Genomic DNA, 18,873 nt, shown 5'->3' on the forward strand with positions numbered 1-18,873 from the left:
GTTGTAAATTTCTCCCTGGCATCATGTTAGCTGCATCTCACCAAATTCTGTGGTATTTTCATTATTCAGTTCAAGACATTTTCATTTTCTTTCTTTCTTTCTTTCTTTCTTCCTTTCTTTTTTTTTTTTAGTGTTTGTTTATTTTTGAGAGAGAGAGGAGCACACACAAGCGGGAGAGGGGCAGAGATAGAGGGAGACACAGAATCTGAAGCAGGCTCCAAGATGGGAGCTGTCAGTGCCTAGCATGACACAGGGCTTCAACCCACAAACTGTAAGATCATGACCTGAGCTGAAGTTGGACACTTAACTGACTGAGCCACCCAGGCGCCCCTCAAAACATTTTCTAATTTCTCTTGTGATTTATTTTTTTTTCTTTCTTTAAAAAAAAATTTTTTTTTTAGTATGTATTTATTTTTGAAACAGAGAGAGACAGAGCATGTGCAGGGGAGGGGCAGACAGACAGGGAGAGACAGAATCCGAAGCTAGCTCCAGCCTCTGAGCTGTCAGCACAGAGCCCGACGCAGGGCTCAAACTCGTCAATCACGAGATCGTGACCTGAGCAGAAGTCGATGCTCAACCTACTGAGCCACCCAGGCGCCCCTCTCTTGTGATTTCTTATTTGACACACCAGTTCTGCTCAGAAGTATGTTCTTTAATTTCCAAATATTTGCTACAGAAAAGGGCATTCTTGGCAGAGAACAGTTAGCAAAGTGCATGGGGATGCTAGAATCACTTGGTCTGTTGCTGGACTCCAGGGCACAATGGTTCTGATGACTTCCACTAAGGGCTTCAGGTTTGTCTTGTCAGTACTGGAAAGCAGTGATGGGTTTTAAGCAGTGTGGGAACTGATCTTGGCAAGATGTAACAGCTCTGTAAGAGCTGTCTTAATACTTTTCAGTCAGGGTTTCAGGAAGGTAATCCTAAAGGTTATGGAGTGGAGGGGTCCAGACAATAGTACTAATAGGTTGCTAATTTCTTGATCAAAACAGTGTAGCAAGGGTTCATCTTGATTCTGCTGGAAGATTCTGTTCTCCACAATTGAAAATATAGAGAAGAATGGAAGACTCCCCAGTTGTGAAGTATTGACTCTGATAGATTCTGAATAACTCTTTGATCATTAGACAGTAATGGCATGAAAACTCAGGGAGTTCTTTCCTGCGAGAGTTTAGCTGTTTGTACTCTTTAATGTTTTAATATCCTCCCCAAGGTTTGTCCTGGCCCTTTTGTGGAAAATGGCTTAAATAGTGCCCCTGCCCCCAACACACATCCTTTTCTGCCCCCAAATCACCTGTGGTTGCTTCCTCTGAGATACTGCTGGGGTGTGTGTGCAGTCAGTTCTCTCTTGTGACCCCAAATCTCACTGCTGAGACTCCTTTTTTTAGCATAAATTCTTCTAGGTCCTCTTCCTCTACCCCTGTGCTGTTTTTGCCAGAGAGCCTTTTGGAACCTGACTTCCCTATAGATTCCCTGGTGTCCATTATAGGGCAAGGTGCAGTCACACTGCATTTTGCTTAAATTGTCTCTGGGTGTCTTCAGGCTTATATTGGATTATTGAGGGAAAGAATCCCTGATTTTCTGTGATACACTGTGGACACAATATGGGCCATTTTCACACCCCCATCTGTGACTTAGGGATCACAGTAGCACTTCCTGCAGAAGGCTAGTGGGGGGTGCATACAGCTGACGTGTGTGTGCCTACTATCTTGTATATATTGACGTATTCTTGGCTGTTGGCACTGAAAGAATAGATTCCTATCACTCCACTGTCAGTTCCATAAAGTGCTAGATGTATCTTCTCTTCACATAATCTGTTCTCACCAAAACTCAAATCTGCTGGGATATTCTGAGCTGGTCATTAGTGGATTTGCAGTCATTAATAAAATTTCTGTTTCAACAGAGGGCCAGATTTTCCATAGGTGGGCTGCACCTGGTGTGCTAATTCTGAGGTTTTGTTGTTGCTGTTAGTGCTGTTCAAATCAAGGGATCAGACGAGGTAGAGTGTTAACATTCTGTTTCTTAAGGAAGGTTGAAGAATTCCATCTTGAAAATCCACAGATTATAGACATGATATCATTTAATAATTGGTGTCATTGAGTGGTCCCCCTGTGTCCAGTAAAGTTCAGGATTCTGTGGATGAGAGGCAGCCTGACCCCTGTCTCAGCTTAAAGGCTTCACCTAAGCCATCAATGGTGAGAAAGGGGAGGTGGCTGTTAGACATGGCCAGGACTTCTCTGGGTTTCCCAGATGGTTTCATACCACAGCATGGCAAGACATTTAGAAGTCAGGACAGACGATGGTGTAGGTCTGACTGGGCTCCATTAGGTAAGAGATGATAGAAAAGGCTGTGAGGAGGTCATCCAAAAACAGTATCACTGTCAGGTTTTTAAAGAAAGTTTGTAGCCAGGAGCTACATTCAAGACCATTATTTAAGTTTAGACTGTATGTTTTGTCTCTTTTCATTTTGTGATAGTGGTTTGCTGTGGATAAATAGTTTTGTTATGGCTACAGTGAGGAGAAATGTTAGTTATAATTCAGGAATCCTAGACCTAAAGTCTCCATGGTCCTCAACAAGAAAATACTACAGCAACATGCCTGAGTCTGATGCCTCTTCCCATGCATGGAAGAGAAGTGGGGACCCCCATCCTTAGTGAAGTGTGCTGTCTTGAGACCTGGGTTTTCTCCAGATGTTCCTGGGCTGCAAGACAGAAAGGCATTCACTCAGTGCACAACCTTTGATGCTGATTATGCACTGGGACATGCCCTTGCTTAGTAAGTTGCATCTGTCTCCTTTCAGGAGTAACTTGAGCTCTAGGAGCAGGGGTTGCAAGTTGGTCACTGTGTCTCCCCTCTCTGCAGTTCTTATTTGTGGACCAAGCATGTACTACCTTACGGTTCCTTGGTAGCTCCAGTTTAAAGACTCAGTCCAGTAAACAGAGTACTAAGGTTCTGTGTGTTCTCTTAGCTCCCTGGCCTCAAGTGTGCTTCTCGTTTCTCCTTGATTTAGTGGCACCCTCCTGCTCTGCAGTGCTCTCTCTGGGAAGCCTCATCTAGACTTCCAAACACAACCCCATCTTCTGTGGCCCTACCCTACTCTTGACAACCTCAGGCTGTTCCTTTTTGTAACTAGTCTGCTTCCCCTATTAACAGGATATTGTGGCTATAACATGTACATGCTATCTTACTACTGGCTTATTTAGCCTAATATTAAAATATGAACTTCTTCCTATGTCAAACTTATTTCTGTAACATCCTTTTCAATGACTGCATAGTTCATTGCATGGATATGTCATATATTATTTACCTAGTTCCTTTTTATTAGACATTTAGGTTATTTTTAATTTTTTACTCTTGTAAAACACTGTGGTACACCTATCCTCTATGATCTCTTCAGAAAAATTTACAGAAGTAGAATTGCTAGCTCAAAGCACTTCTGAGACTCTGTGACAGCCATAACCAGTGTGCTTGAAAAACATTTTTTTTTTTAATTTTTTTGTTTATTTTGAGGGAGAGACAGAGTCTGAGCAGGGGAGGGGCAGAGAGAGAGATACAGAATCCAAACAAGGCTCCAGGCTCTGAGCTGTCAGCACAGAGCCCGATGTGGGGCTCAAAGTCAGGAACTGCAAGATCATGACCTAAGTCGAAGGCAGACGCTTAACCAACTGAGCCACCTAGGCACCCTTTTTTTTTTAAATTATTATTTTTTCAATGTTTGTTTATTTTTGGGAAATAACAAGTGTGCTTTAAAAGGTAGGGGCCACAAAGACTGCCCATAGACTTTTTTTCCCCCAGTTTATTATTTTGAGAGAGAGAGAGAGAGAGAGAGAGCGCGTGTGCACATGCAGGAGGAGCAGAGAGAGGTAGAGAGAGAGAATCCCAAGCAGAATCCGCACTTGTAAGCACAGAGCTTGATGTGGGGCTCAATCTCATGAACAGTGAGATCATGACCTGAGCTGAAATCAAGAGCCAGACACTTAACTGACTGAGCCACCCAGGTGCCCCAAGGCTTTTAAATCTTCCTGCAATCAGGGCTCATTGGTTGGCAGGAATTTGGAGATTTTATACAGGTGTGTGTTGTTTTGCTGGAATTATACAAGAAGTCCAAGCCTAGAGATTTTCTGCAAGTAATGGGCCTAACTAGAGGTGCACTTCCCATGTGTGGCCTCCTACAGCAGCTTGAGGGAACATAGACCACTTTAGAGAACACAGCTTTTTTGCTTAAATTGAACACTGGATTGTTAACTGTAGACAGGGAGGTTTTGCTTAAGATTCAATTCAGATTGATTTCTTGGAAGGGTCATTAATGAAAACAAAGAAAAGTTAAAGAGATCTGGGAAATCACTAAGGTCATAAGAGTCTGAACTTAAAAGATGAAGCAGAGAACCAAGAGGAAGAATTTGGAAGTCAAGCCTGGGCCTGCTATAGACATGAATGTGTATGCACTTCTCAAAATGTGAAGCTCTGTGAAAGAAACTACAGTTGTAATTTGATTTTTTTTTCTTTCTTCTTTTTAGGTATCTCATTCAGTTGCTAAACTTATATTAGTTAATTTCCACTGGCAAGTTGCAGAGATACTGGACAGGTAAGGTGTTTGGAGGAAGAGACATGGCATTGCCCATAGCTTCTTTCTCTGCCCACCCACCCAGTGGTGATTATGTTTTGGAGTATATCCTTGCAATGTGCATATTATATATTTAAAACACTGGATCATATTGTATATCCTTTTTTCCTCTCTGTATATGGTGAATATTTTTCCATGTTTGCATTATATTTTTTTCTACCTCAGTTTTATTGCTGGCTTAGTATTTTATCACATAGATGTTCCATGCTTTTTCCTAACTCCTGTTGTAGACAGTGAAGTTAGTTCAGTTTTTTTATGCCTTTTTAAATTTGTAATCAGTGCCCTTCTAGATAACACTTGCCAACATCTCCATTTGTTTCTTTTGGATATATAAAGTGAGGAATGCAACATACTTTTGAATATTACCTTCAGAAAAGGTGGGCCAGCTTACCATCAGAACCAGAGCTCTTGGCTCTGATCTTCAAGTCTTGAGGTATCCTGGAAGTTCTCAGGAGGAGGGGTTTCTCCTCCTCCTGCACCCTCTGGGACGAGTCCCTGTGTCCCACCTTCATAGGCATGTGCTTCTTTCTAGCTTAGGGTTTCTTATCCTCAGCACTCCTGCCATTTTGGGATAGATAACTCTTTGTCATGGGGACACTGTTCTGTGAGTTGTAGGAGGTTTGGCAGAATCCACTTGAAAAGACAAAATAACAATAAAAAATGTGCAAGGGGCGCCTAGGTGGCTCAGTTGGTTAAGTGTCCAACTCTTGGTTTTGGCTTAGGTCAGGATCTCACAGTTCTTGAGCTTGAACCTGAGTCCCACATTCAGCCCCACTGCTCCTATCAGTGCAGAGCCTGCTTGGGATTCTCTGTCTCCCCCCCCCCCCCGCCCCTCCCGCTCCCCCCCCAAAAATAATAAACTTTAAAAAAATGGGCAAAATACCAAACAAGCATTTCACAGAAAAGAAAGCTCAAATGACCATTAACATGAAAAGATACTCAACCTTCATAATAATCTGGCACACTGAAATTAGCACCCCCAGTCTGTGAAATCAAAAAGATCAGCAGATACTGCCAAATAACCCATAGAGAACAAAACTGCCACTGGTGAGAATCACTGGTTGCCGCTCCTGCCCTTTCACACCACAGTGAGTCTTTTTTTGAATGGTGTGATCCATTTATCTTCAGAGGAAGGAAGGTCATACCTTTCCTTTTCCAGGCTAAACATAACTGGGATGGCTGTACCCACTGGAGCAGCGTAGCTCACTCAGGAAGGAGCAAGTGTGCTCCTGATCCCACCCACTGCATTCTCACTCTCACTCTCTATCCTTAAGAGCCGAATACATTTAGATAGACTTCTGTGTGAACTTCCATTGTCTGCAGTGCTGTTTCTACTACTCACAATTCTGGAACCATGTAGGTTTCAGCAGTGGGGTACCTCTCACTGCCCAGACTCTGTAGCCTAACTTGGGAAAGGACAAGATGGCTGCAGATATTAAGGTTACTAGCGTGAGAAGTAGGAATAAAAGCAGTGGAAGGGAGGCATTCTAAGTGAAATAAGGAAGTCACACTTACATGAGACATTGTTCCCCGCTCAGATTCCTGATTTTTGGGTAATGCATTTTCCTGGGTTTTGTGTGGCACTTTCATTGCCACAGGATAATTGTTTTTATTTTTACTTTTTAAAATTTATTTATCTTGAGAGAGAGTGTGTGTGAGTGAGGGAGGGGCAGAAAGGGAAAGAGAGAATTCCAAGCAGGGATTCTCTTATGTTATGCTGATAGCACAGAACCTGACACGGAGCTTGATCCCACAACCATGAGATCATGACCTGAGCCAAAATCAAGAGTCGGACACTTGACTAAGCCACCCAGGCACCTGTTTTTATTTTTATTTTTTTAACATTTATTTTAGAGAGAGTGAAAACAAGTTGGGGAGGGTCAGACAGAGAGGGAGACAGAGGATCTAAAGTGGGCTCTGCCTTGACAGTAGAGAGCCCAGTGTAGGGCTCGAACTCATGAGCCGTGAGATCACGACCCAAGCCAAAGTTTGATGCTTAACTGACTGAGCCACCTAGGCGCCCCTTTTTTTAAAAAAATTTTATTTATTTGTATTTTTATTTTTTTATGTTTATTTTTGAGAGAGAGAGAGAGAGCACGAACAGGGGAGGGGTAGAGAGAGGGGAGACACAGAATCTGACGCAGACTCCAGGCTCTGAGCTGTCAGCACAGAGCCTGATGCGGGGGCTCGAACTCAGGAATGGTGAGATCATGACCAAAGTCAAATGCTTAACCGACTGAGCCTCCCAGGTGCCCCTGTTTTTATTTTTAAATGTATATATTTCATACCTCATTCCCAATTTTGATTATGAAATACTAATTTTTCAAAAATGTATGTGCACACGTGATAATGTATAGGTTTTAAAGAATGATTAAGCAAACACATTTAAGTATCCATTCAAATAAGAAGTGGACATTTTATTCTGAAGCTTCTGGTGGCAGTTTCTGCTTAGCCACACCCCCTTCCTTCTCTGAAGCAACCAGTATCTTGAATTCAGTATTGATCATTTTCTTATTTATTCTTTTTAATTTTTTTTTTTTTTAATGTTCATTTTTGAGACAGAGCATGAATGGGGGAGGGTCAGAGAGAGAGGGAGACACAGAATCCAAAGCAGGCTCCAGGCTCTGAGCTGTCAGCACAGAGCCCGACACGGGGCTCGAACTCACAAACCGTGAGATCATGACCTGAGCCGAAGTCGGATGCTCAACCGACTGAGCCAGCCAGGCGCCCCTCTTATTTGTTCTTAAATTATATATCCTTTACTTTTGGATGTTTTTAGAACTTTACAGACATGGAATCATGCTGTCTGTATTCTTAAACTTTTTAAATTAACAAGGTTGCATCTTAAGACATCTATCCATATTCCTGTCAACATTTGTGACTGTGAATTTTAGTTTTTTGTTGTTATAAATAATGCAGCTCTGAAAACTCGTGTGTATGACCGCTAGTGTCATATAATTTTTCTAGGGTTGAGTGTAGGAAGTGAGTTACTGGGCAATAGAGTGTGTGTTTCTTTAGCTTTGCTAAATGACAAAATGTTTCCAAAGTGATTGTACCATGTTATATGCCCACCAGTGGTATGAATGTTCCTGATACTGTCACCCTTGAAGTTTTACAATCTGGTGGGTGGGTATAAATGGCATCTAATTGTTTTTAATTTCAGTATCCCAGATTATTATGGAGGTTGAGCATCTTTTCTCGTTCATGGCCGTTTGTGCTTTTTTTTCCTATGAAATGCTTGTTCTGTCTTTGTTTTTTATTGTTATTTTGTCTTTTCAAATGGATTTGTAGAAAATTTGCTTTTATTTATTCTGAGTATCAGTCTTTTGCCTGTTATGTATGTATTGAGTTACCTTCTATTTATTTATATAGCCGGGTTTTTCACTTTATGGTGTGTTCTGATGAACTGATATCCTTTTTTTTTTTTTTTTTTTTTTTTTAAGTTTACTTATTTATTTTGAGAGAGAGGGGTGGGGACAGGGACAGAGAGCTGAGAATCCCAAGCAGGCTTTGCACTGTCAGCTCAGAGCTCGATGTGGGGCTCGAGCTCGTGAACCACCAGATCATGACCTGAGCCGAAGTCAGATGCTTAACCAACTGAGCCACCCAGGCACCCTGAACTGACGTTCTTAAATGTAACATAATATTTCAGAGTTTTCCTTTATGCTTTTTTTTTTAATTTTAATTAAGTTTTTATTTATTTAAGTAATCTCTACACCCAATGTGGGGCTCGAACTCATGGCCCCAAGATCAAGAGCCACATGCTTCTCCCCGATGAGCCAGCCAGGAACCCTGTATACTTTTTTCTGTGCCCTTTTTTTTTTTTATGTTTATTTATTTTTTAGAAAGAGAAAGAAAGAGTGCCCTCAAGCAGGGGAGAGGCCAAGAGAGGGAGAGGGAGAATCCCAGGCAGGCTCCACTCTGTCAGTGCAGAGCCTGAGTTGGGGCTCGATCCCACAAACCGTGTTATGAAACCTAAGCTGGAATCAAGAGCTGGCTGCTAAACCAACTGAGACACCCATGTGCCCTTTTTTTATTTTATTTTTTGAAGATTTTATTTTTAAATAATCTCTACGCATAGTGCAGGGCTCGAACCCACAACCAAGAAGATCAAGAGTTGCATACTTTACTGACTGAGCCAGCCAGGCACTTCTGCATTTTCTATGTCTTAAGCTATCATTCCCTGTTCTGAAGACACAGAGCTGTTTGCTTATATTTCATGAAAGGGATTGAAAACAGATATGGTATTTCATAAGTATTTTTCTTATAGTTTCGTATCTTTGAAGCAGGGTTATTATTCTCATACAAATTGAGAACTAAAAAGTTGAAAGAGGAAAAAGTATTTATACAAAGGAAAAGGAAGCTTGGTTCTGTCAGACAGTAATTAGAGACAAAGACACTTTAGTGCAACTGCAGCACTTGTTGGTGTCTTCTGATTTTGTTCACAGGTTAAAATGCTTATCTTCATTTCCGATTCCCTTTATTTCTGCTTGTATTTTGCAGATACAAGTCTAATTCTGCTCAGCTGCTTGTTGAGGCTCGAGTTCAGCCCAGTCCCTCGAAACATGTGAGTGTCTCCCATTTGAGCAAGGCTTCTCCTGACACACATGGCTCTTGCTGTGGCTTAAGGTGTTATTGAGAACCATCTTGCTTTGTTTCTGGTACAGCATGCCTGAGATTTTTGTTCCAACATGGGCCTAAATCTTCCATTTCCATTATAGTTGGAAGAGTTTCCTCATGGATGGAGAATAAATCATTGCCAGTCCTGGGGCCCTCTCCAGCCTCACCTTGCTCTTTACACTTACACACAGCCTGCGTTCCATTCCTGCTGGGTTCTTTGGTGTTCCCAAGCTTACTGCACGCCTCTTTGACTCTTCTCATGCTATCCCCAGCTTGGAATGTTCAGACCCTGTCCCCATCTTTGTCTGTGGGAGTGGAACTCGTTTTTTAAAGACCCAAATTGAGCTCTCTCTCACAAAGCCTGTCTCCCGTGATCTCTCCTCTCCAAAATCCTCTAGTTATGCCTTGAAGTCTTTGCGTGTGTGATGTACCGACTCACTCATCCTTTCAGCTCCCCTACCACACTGTGTGTGCTTTAAGGATAGGAACTATATCTTACAGTGTGCATGGCAATTTCCTGTGTATTTAGGAGTTAGCAAATATTTTCAAATAAATAAGGCCATGTTGGAAACACTCTTTAGGAGGAATAATTGGGGCTCAAATTGCCACTTCAGTAGTTCTTGGGAGAACATTTCTAGGAGCATACTAGATAAACATGAGAATACGGTCTTTTTCTTCAAATTGTTTTTTGTATTCCCAGTGAGCTAACCAAGAACCTAATAGTGGACTTTTCCATCAGTTTGTGGCTTGGGCCAGGGGTCCCCACATTGTCTTTGTCTGTCAGTTTGTGTAGCATGGCATGGATTCTGGAGTTCAAGCTTTGCGGTTATTTGCCCACATCCTAGAAGGTTTCTTTCCTAGTAGGAGCCTTCCTCATCCTCTAAATTAATTGTACTCGACATCTCTGCAGTATGCTAAGGATGAGTTGTGACTTAGTAAAAGCTGTAATATTTTGTGTTTTGGGCATTAATAATGGGGAAAGCACTGTCTTTGACAAGTAAACCTGCAGTGGGACTATTAGAAGCTTTACACGCTCAGCTCAGCCTCTAAGAGCCTCTATAGTACTTGTTGAGGGACAGCTGTGTTCATCAAATGGGGCAGTTTATAAAAGAACCCAGTAGCCTCTAAAAGCAGAAGTTGAACTGAATGACCTCTAAGGACCTTGGCAATTTGGAAATCCTGAGCTTTTCAGCCTGACATTACAAACTACTGTAAGTTTTCCATTCAGCCTTCCTCTGCCTCTCTGAATCCGAGAGATTGTCCAGGGTGAACACTCAGGCACCATCTCCTTTAGGAAGTCTTCCTCATCTATGCTTTCTGTTCAGAACTCTTGGGACCCGTAGAGCCCACACATTTCAGTTGAGCTCTAACACCTGTTGCAGGGTCAGAATCACTTCCCAAAGACCTAGCTGTGTGAGGCACCCCTGTGGCCTCCCAGACTCTAGAGGCTCCTCTTTACTCATTCTGTTCCGCCTCTCCCCAGGTTCCCACAGCCCACCCTCCTCACCACTGCGCAGTGTGTATGCAGTTTGTGCGGAAGGAAAACCTACTTTCTCTGGCCTGTCAGCACCAGTTTTGCCGTAGCTGCTGGGAGCAACACTGCTCAGTACTTGTCAAGGACGGTGTGGGTGTAGGTGAGTTTGCCACAGAATTTGTAAAAGGCTAGCATGAAGTATTTATCTTCAACTCTGCCCCTTTAGGTACTCAGGTCAGCTGCGTGTTTTCTTCTGAGCCTGATTGAGGTTTTTATTGTCAGAACCATTGGTTCCCATTGGTTCAAGCTTGGAACCAACCAACAGGTTGATTGGTTGAACAGTCGCAAGGTTTTTCTCAGTCCTGAACAAAATGAGATGATTAAGGCTATTGTTTGGGCATATATGTAAACATTAGTGTGAGTGCAAGGCTCCTTTTTGGGAGAACTGTCCTTAAGCTGCCTACCCTATCTTGATAGCCCAAGTGGCAACCATAACTCAGAAACACTCAGAGATTGCTGCTATTTAGGTAACATAATTCAGATTTGGTGATTGGTTCTAGGAGTATTTGTTAGAATATGACTTGATATTGGATCTAACTTAGCATCACATTAATGGTGTCTGCAGAATCTCATTGTGTTGGGTAGAAATCACTTGCACATAATATTAAACATCACAAAATGAAATTGTTAGCCAAGAACCATATAGGTTTTTTTCTAATGTTTATTTTTGAGAGAGCGTGCACTTGCACGAGTGGAGGGGCAGGGGCGGAGTTGGGCAGAGAGAGGAAACAGAGGATCCAAAGTGGGTTCAAACTCCCAAACAATGAGGTCATGATCTGAAGTTAGACACTTAACCAACTGAGCCATCCAGGTGCCCCTAGGATTTTTCTTTCTTTTTTTTTTTTTTTAATTAAGTTCTGTGCCCAGTCGGGGCTTTAACTCACGTCCTCGAGGTCAAGAGTAGCATGCTCTACCAACTGAGCCAGCCAGGTGCCCAAAGTACTGTATAGGATTTTTTAGATGATACTGCCTTTTTAATGGTGCTATTTATTTGTGATTTATATGTAATTTGAGAGAAATCTTAGTTGCATCATTGTAAATATATTAATTTCTCTCTCTCTCTTTTTTTTTTTTAATACATTCTGTGGCTTCAAGGGTTTCCTATAAGGAATCCTATATGGAATTTGTTGGTTGAACTCAGTGGGGAAATATATTCTTGTTGTGTCTTCTGCGACGCAGTTGTCCATCGTGTTGCCTTTGTTCAACAGGAGTCTCTTGCATGGCTCAGGACTGCCCACTGCGAACACCAGAGGACTTCGTGTTTCCATTGCTGCCCAATGAAGAATTGAGAGACAAATACAGGCGCTACCTCTTTAGGGACTATGTGGAGGTATGACCAGCCCCTGTTGTGCCTCTGTCTTCCTGGACCTACTTCCCATCCATTCTCATCACAGTTACTTTGTAGACTAAGCTGCCATTAGGTGCTGTATTTTTTTTTTTTTAATGTTTATTTATTTTTGAGAGAGAGACAGAATATGAGTGGGGGACGGAGCAGAGAGAGAGGGAGACACAGAACCCGTAGCAGGCTCCATCTCTGAGTTGTCAGCACAGAGCCTGACGCTGGGCTCAAAATCACACACCATGAGAGATCATGACCTGAGCCGAAGTTGAACGCTTAACTGACTGAGCCATCCAGGCGTTCCTACATGCTGTAATTTGAAGAAAGAGCTGCACAGTTTTTTAAAAGTTTAGAAACCACTAGAGTGGTAGTGAAAGAACATACGCCCTGGAGTCAGACTGACAATAACGTGAATCCCACGTCTCTTACTTCCTCACTGTGTAGGCTTTGACCCATTATTTTACCTCTCTGAACCTTGATTTTCTCTGATAGAATGGTCAGGCGTGCTCACCTTCTACCCAGCTGCTTAACAAGCTGTTGTATGTCAGGGGATGAACATGAGTCATGGAGATCTCAGGAGTTGCTCTTGCATTTGGTTCCCTGTGTGATTTAGCACAAAGAAGGGGTATTGCTTCTTGTGCAGTTTAAAAACCTGTCCAGAATTCCAGCGTTTGGAGTCCATCCCCTCCATTGGGCTTCCAGTTGAGACTTGCTGCTTTCATGCAGCACAGTTTTCATCTTTGTCTTTTGTGCCTGAGCTTACTGGATTGACTCATCTCGGTCTTCTCATGCACGTGCTGTGGGATAAGCAGTGCCTTGTTCTTTGTGTTGTTTGCTGCCTTTGGTACATGCGTGAGGGTCATCGAGCCTTTCAGAGTTTTTGTTTTTAGGGAAAATTGGTGTGTGATGTAATAATTCAGTATTTGTATATGTTATAAAGTGATCACCACAGTAAGTCTAGTTAACCATCCATCACCATATAATTGACCCCCTTCACCCATTTTACCCATCCCATAACTCCCTTCCCCTTTTTGTTTTGTGTTTGTTCATTTTGTTTTTTAGATTCTGCCTATAAGTGAAATCATATGGTATTTGTCTTTCTTCGTCTTACTTCACTTAATATAATACCTTCAGATGCACAGCTGATTGGGCTGCGTTCCTTTCCAGACCTGGTACCTGTGCACTTTCATCTCACAGACACAATTCTGTATTCCATTTTGTGATCTAGCCTTAAGTCATTCCAGTGATTTGCTATCTAGTTTTAGCTGAACGTTAGAGGTCTTCAGTATCTACCTAATGCTGTTCCTTGTGGCATCCTTTCTGAATTCCTATAGCCCTTTGATGGAAGTCATCAGCTGGAAGAACAGAAGGTGTTTGAGCTCTCAGGGAGGTCTGATTTGGAAGCAGTGACTAGGGGATGTCCTCATTGTTTCCCCTTGGTGTGTTCACAGAGTCATTACCAGCTCCAGCTGTGCCCTGGTGCAGACTGCCCCATGGTTATTCGGGTACAGGAGCCTAGAGCTCGCCGAGTACAGTGCAATCGGTGCAACGAGGTCTTCTGGTAAGAGTGAGTGTGAGTGCTGAGCAACCCTGGGCTCCTGCCTTGTCCTCCTCCAAAGCACCACTGCTGTTGCTGTGGGTGAGGGTGGGACTGGGAAAGACAGGGTCTTAGAGCCTAAACAGCAGCTCTGCTCCAAGTGGGCTCCACTTGGGCAGTGCTCCAAGTATGTACCCAGCATCTCACGTCCCATGGGATGTTTGACAGTGCTCAGAGACAAAAAAAGTGGCACAGATTCTTGGAGACTATGCTGTGGTTTATGCTGCTAAGACTCATGGCACAGAGATTGTGTCTATGTGGGGGTGTATTTGCCTGCACAGATAATCCCATATCCCAAATCCCTGTATTTGAAAGCAACAATCTTCAGCATCTGAATCTTTCTCCATGTTGGCCTGCGTAGGTTAATTTTAAAACACTGTAATTCATAAAAGTAGTTTACATCTACTTGGAGTTTATTCCATTTGATAGATATGGGAATAGCTAACGTGTACTGAAGGCTTACCATGGGAAAGACACTATTCTCATCACGTCAACTTCATTGTCACAACTCTGTACAATTGATACCATTACCCTTATGTTCTTGGGGAAGAAATGGAGGTGTGCAAGGCAATGGCAGAGCCATAATTTAGGTCCATATCTATGTCTGTCCCTAATCATGCCTCCCTAGAAGATTCATGGTAGCGCTTCAGAGAAACTACATGGAAAGTGTGTGTGTGTGTGTGTGTGTGTGTGTGTGTGTGTGTACGCGCGCGCATGTGTTCTTGCCTTTCAAGACATTGTTGAGGGAGTCTGTGGCTTACCAAAGGTTAAGAACCAGTAGCATAGTTGCTCTCCATCATTTGTGTCACTTGTTATGAACTTGTTCCCCTGGGGCATTTGTTAGACTGTTTGCCTGAGAGCCTTCACTACCCAACATAGTATTGGCTTGGATAAAGGGAAATTAAAAACACAGAACTGTAGCCCAGTGAGTGTTGGAGTGTTTTTCTCTTCTGATTTTAAGTTTCAGGCATCGTCAGATGTATCATGCAGGCAGCACCCATTCTGACAGATGTGCATACTGTGTGCATCTGGCTGGGAGCTAAGTCAGGGCTCTCGGAAAGTGGATCTCGGTTTTGCCTGGGATCTGAGCTAAGTTATCTGTCTCAGAGCACCTTACCATGCACTTTGAGTAAACTCTGAATTTGACATCCTTTCAAAGAGGGTTGACACCACACAAGATATTTAAGACAGAAACGTTTTATTTGCGTGTATTGAGAGTATATCTTAGAAGTGCTTAGATTGAAGAGAAATTCATACAATATTTTAAGTATAATTCTGGGTAAGTAAAGATCCCAAAGGCCTTGAGAGGTAACTTTACTTCTTTGAAAAGCTCTAATTCAGTATCTTTTGGCTTGGACAGAAGGAAAATTGAAAACATAGGACCCTGGCCTAACAATTATTTGAATGTCTTTCTTTTCTGGTTTTAAGTTTCAAGTGTCGTCAGATGTATCACGCCCCCACAGACTGCGCCACAATCCGGAAATGGCTCACGAAGTGTGCAGACGACTCCGAAACAGCCAACTACATTAGTGCTCACACTAAAGACGTAAGGACTGTATCTTACCTGTCATGGATCTGCCCTCCTTAATGCTGCCTAGGTCCTCGCCTGGGAGGCTGGCTGGCTTTTTGAGTGCGGAACACCCAGGGCCCCAGGGCCCTTGCTGAAGTCTGCAGACCCTTTCCCAGACTTGGCAGAGTTGGCAGCGGATTATCATAGTATGCGTTGGATGCATTTATTTTAATAAAATGCTGACCTACCTGGAAAAGTTTGACCAGTAGAAGAACTAATTAGAAGAAAACCAGATTTTGTTTTAATGCCTCCCAGGCTTTAATAGCCCTGGGCGGGAGGTGGTTGATAGCAACACATAATAAAGAGCGAGGCTTTCACGCAAGCCTGGGCATGCCCAGTTCTCATTCTGAAACTTCCCATGGGAAAACATGGCCCTCAGCCCCTTGAACCCTGGGTGACTTGGCACCTATCCTATGCCAGTCATGTGCTGAGTTGCTGCACTCACAACACAGCTGTGACTGTGACATTAAACATAGTCTACTTCGTGGCAGTGGGAGAGCAGAGCGTCATACTGGTCTCTGCATTGCTGCCTACGTTGTGGCACCTCTCAAATGATAACAGGTGAGCTTTAGAGGTTGTTTCCTTGCTCTCTCGTGGAGGCAGAAGTCCAGGCAAGCTGACCAGGACGTGGTCTGGTGTGGCAGCTCTTGTGCTGCTTGGCATTCTTTCCAAGCAGGAAGACATTGTGCTGACTCAGCTTGTGCTTAATCTGAGCAGCCTTGTGGCAGAGACAGATGGTGGAAGACTTAGTGGGGCTCAGCCAGTGCTTGGAGTGTTTCAGAGCCAAATGTGCTGACCTCATTTCCTTGAATTGCTGTTCCAGCCTCAGCGACCCGCCACATTTAAGTGAGATGCTCCTCCCCAGAAGGGCTCGCACGATGAGCTGCTGGGCACGGGTGCCAGGAGCTTTGTGTAATTTGTCTTAGAACCAGCCTGGTGGTGTGTGAGCCTAATGGCGCCCTTCTGTCTCCTCAGTGTCCAAAGTGTAACATCTGCATTGAGAAGAACGGAGGCTGCAATCACATGGTGAGCAGAAGCCTGTACCCTTTGCATATGTGCCATGGAGCCTTTGGTCAGCGTGCCCTTAACATGTTCTCTTCTGTTTCCCTCTGACAGCAATGCTCCAAGTGTAAACACGGTGAGTCCTAGGTGTGGTGCACAAGGCCCAGCAGCACAGTCTTGTGCATGGGTCTCCAGTGCTTGTTTAGTGAGTGCTTTTGTAGTAAAGTGACAAACAAAGGGCAGCCTTGGTCACTTATAATCGCCAGCGTAAAGCAGCTCTTGATTTTTGACTTATTACTTTCTGGTGCCTCTTATAATCCTGCTGCCATCTCGCTCACACATATAGTCAGAAGTGAAGGTTGGGATGACTCTCTGACAACCTCATGATCCTCAGTCACCCAAGAAGATTTCAGTGTGTTCTTTTTATTTTTGCCAAGGCAGGTAAGTTCGGGGCTTATCTGTGCTACTTTACAGATATCTTTTAGAGCAGCTGTTTTATTGGAAGGAGTAACATAATAGTCTTCCTTCAAGGTTTTATAAAGTTTCCACAGGGTCTTTTGATTTGGCCTTTGGGATCTTCTTCATCCATCAGGAGTGGCTTGCATAGAAGGACCTGTTGGTTTTGCTTTTCTTCCTGCAAGATCAAATAAAGAAATAAAATCCAAGTAGAAAGTATGTCCAGACAAGTCTACACAGCAGCTTTGATGCTGACCAGGGGGCCCTGAGGGTTTCTCTTTGTAAGGGTCTCATCTCATGCTATTTTTCCCAGGAGCCCACTGTAATCAGAGTGAACATGGCAAGGCATTAGAAGGAAATAGCGATTGAAGTGTAGAATGAAGATAGACCACTGGTAGTGGCATATTTCCTCAGTGGTATCCCACCCTGTGCATTTGAGTGAGAGGGACGTGTATCATCTACTTAGAACAGTGCATAAGACATGCATACGGTTTAAAGAGAAATGACAAAGTGAACACCCCATCACATTCCTCACACTCAAGAAGTTCCCTGTGTGTCCCTTCCCATAGTCTCCCCATCCCTTACCACCCAGAGTTACTACCATCCTTTGCTTTGCTATATAGTTCTACCACCTATACGGGCAACCCTAATATTTACGACCATAGCAAGCACAACCTACCTGATTAAGGAGATCACAGTTTTGCTGCTATTTGGTGAGGGCTTCCAGGAGAAGGGAAGCGAACAACCTCTAGGTCTCTGGGTTTGGCTTTAGCTCCTCCACGTTTTTATAAGAGGTCTTTTTGGTAAGTCAGTGAGCCAACTTGAATCCTGGTAAAACAGAGTTTACCCACTGTCAGTGTCTTTGGCAGAGATAGGTTATAGATCAGGTTTTGGCCATGTGACAGACTGGTTGGCTCCTCTCCATGAGATGGTAATTGTTGGATGTATAGTAGATCTTTATTTTTCCCTCTTTGCTTCCTTAGTGTAGAAGCAGACTTATAATTCTGAATATGAACTATTGGGTAGCTGTTGGTTTTATAGAAATGTTCTTTTTTAAATAATGACAGAATAGGGGAAAGCCTTTATTCCCAGCTTCATGTACAAAATCTTCTTAGGACGGGTGTTACGAGGGTGGAGGTAGTCAGGAGGGAAATACGTGTTCTGGACGAACAGATGGGCCTCATTGGACAAGTTTCTGCTTCCCAGTGGCATTGACACAGCATACTAGTGGTCTTGTACAGTCAGCATCTACCTGTGTTGGGTTAAAAAGGCACCAAGCTTATGTGCTCATGGAACTGAGAGGTTCCTCTGGCTACTGTTCATATCAACAAGAAAAGGCTACAGGGACAGTGGGATGTGACAGAGAGGAGATGTGCACATTCCATCTGGAAAACGGTACCCTTGGGAAGTTCTGGTCAGGTGACAACCCCACCCCACTCCCCTCACAGGATCTGTCTGTCCTACTGCTTTGCCTGTGCCTTTGGAGGAATGTGATCTTATCTTGTGGGTGTAAATGCCTCTTTCTCCATCCTTCGCAGACTTCTGCTGGATGTGTCTAGGAGATTGGAAGACCCATGGCAGCGAGTACTATGAGTGCAGTCGGTACAAGGAGAACCCCGACATTGTCAACCAGAGCCAGCAAGCCCAGGCCAGGGAGGCCCTCAAGAAGTACTTGTTTTACTTTGAGAGGGTAGGCATCTTCTGCAGCTGCTCCTCGGGGTTGGGCTTCTTCCAGTTGGCCTTCTGAGGTAGAATTCCCAGTGACTGGTGTACTGGTATGTGCACACGGAAGTCAGGGAATGGAGCTCCTTCAGTGGACCTGAGTGATACCTCCATAAATGTGGCTTTCAGGTTCCAGAGAGCAGCCAAGACCAACAAGCTCTTTGAATGATGGCTGAAGGACAATGAGGGGACCATCAGTCTTTTCCATCCACTATCATCTTAATCAGATTTAGAGGGCAGTTCTTCCCAGGAAGACTCTTCAGAAGCCCACAAGCATGGCACATTTGGTATCTAAGCACAGTAGACCAATGGGTACCTAGCCTTGTTTAGTCTTCAGGGTTGGAGCCCTATTGCCCTAGAGGGTAGGGTGATCTGGCAGGCAGACAGGGTTAGTAGTGTGGACTGAAGAAGTCCT

The 18,873-nt window shown here is 43.5% G+C and overlaps 1 protein-coding gene across 5 annotated transcripts in view; it reads left to right on the forward strand.

Moving 5' to 3' along the window:
- Window positions 1–18,873, forward strand: part of ARIH2 (ariadne RBR E3 ubiquitin protein ligase 2) — a 48,837-nt gene that overhangs the window by 25,007 nt on the left and 4,957 nt on the right. For all 5 annotated transcript variants that reach the window (XM_042978877.1, XM_042978875.1, XM_007088482.2 and 2 more), the window contains 9 exons: window positions 4,512–4,579; window positions 9,122–9,185; window positions 10,722–10,872; window positions 11,981–12,102; window positions 13,563–13,672; window positions 15,137–15,254; window positions 16,254–16,304; window positions 16,395–16,416; window positions 18,275–18,426. In XM_042978877.1, the coding sequence (XP_042834811.1) occupies window positions 4,512–4,579; window positions 9,122–9,185; window positions 10,722–10,872; window positions 11,981–12,102; window positions 13,563–13,672; window positions 15,137–15,254; window positions 16,254–16,304; window positions 16,395–16,416; window positions 18,275–18,426 (858 nt within the window). The remainder of the gene's footprint in view (window positions 1–4,511; window positions 4,580–9,121; window positions 9,186–10,721; window positions 10,873–11,980; window positions 12,103–13,562; window positions 13,673–15,136; window positions 15,255–16,253; window positions 16,305–16,394; window positions 16,417–18,274; window positions 18,427–18,873) is intronic.

This window comes from Panthera tigris, chromosome A2 (genome assembly GCF_018350195.1).
Source record: "Panthera tigris isolate Pti1 chromosome A2, P.tigris_Pti1_mat1.1, whole genome shotgun sequence".
Lineage (NCBI taxonomy): Eukaryota > Metazoa > Chordata > Mammalia > Carnivora > Felidae > Panthera > Panthera tigris.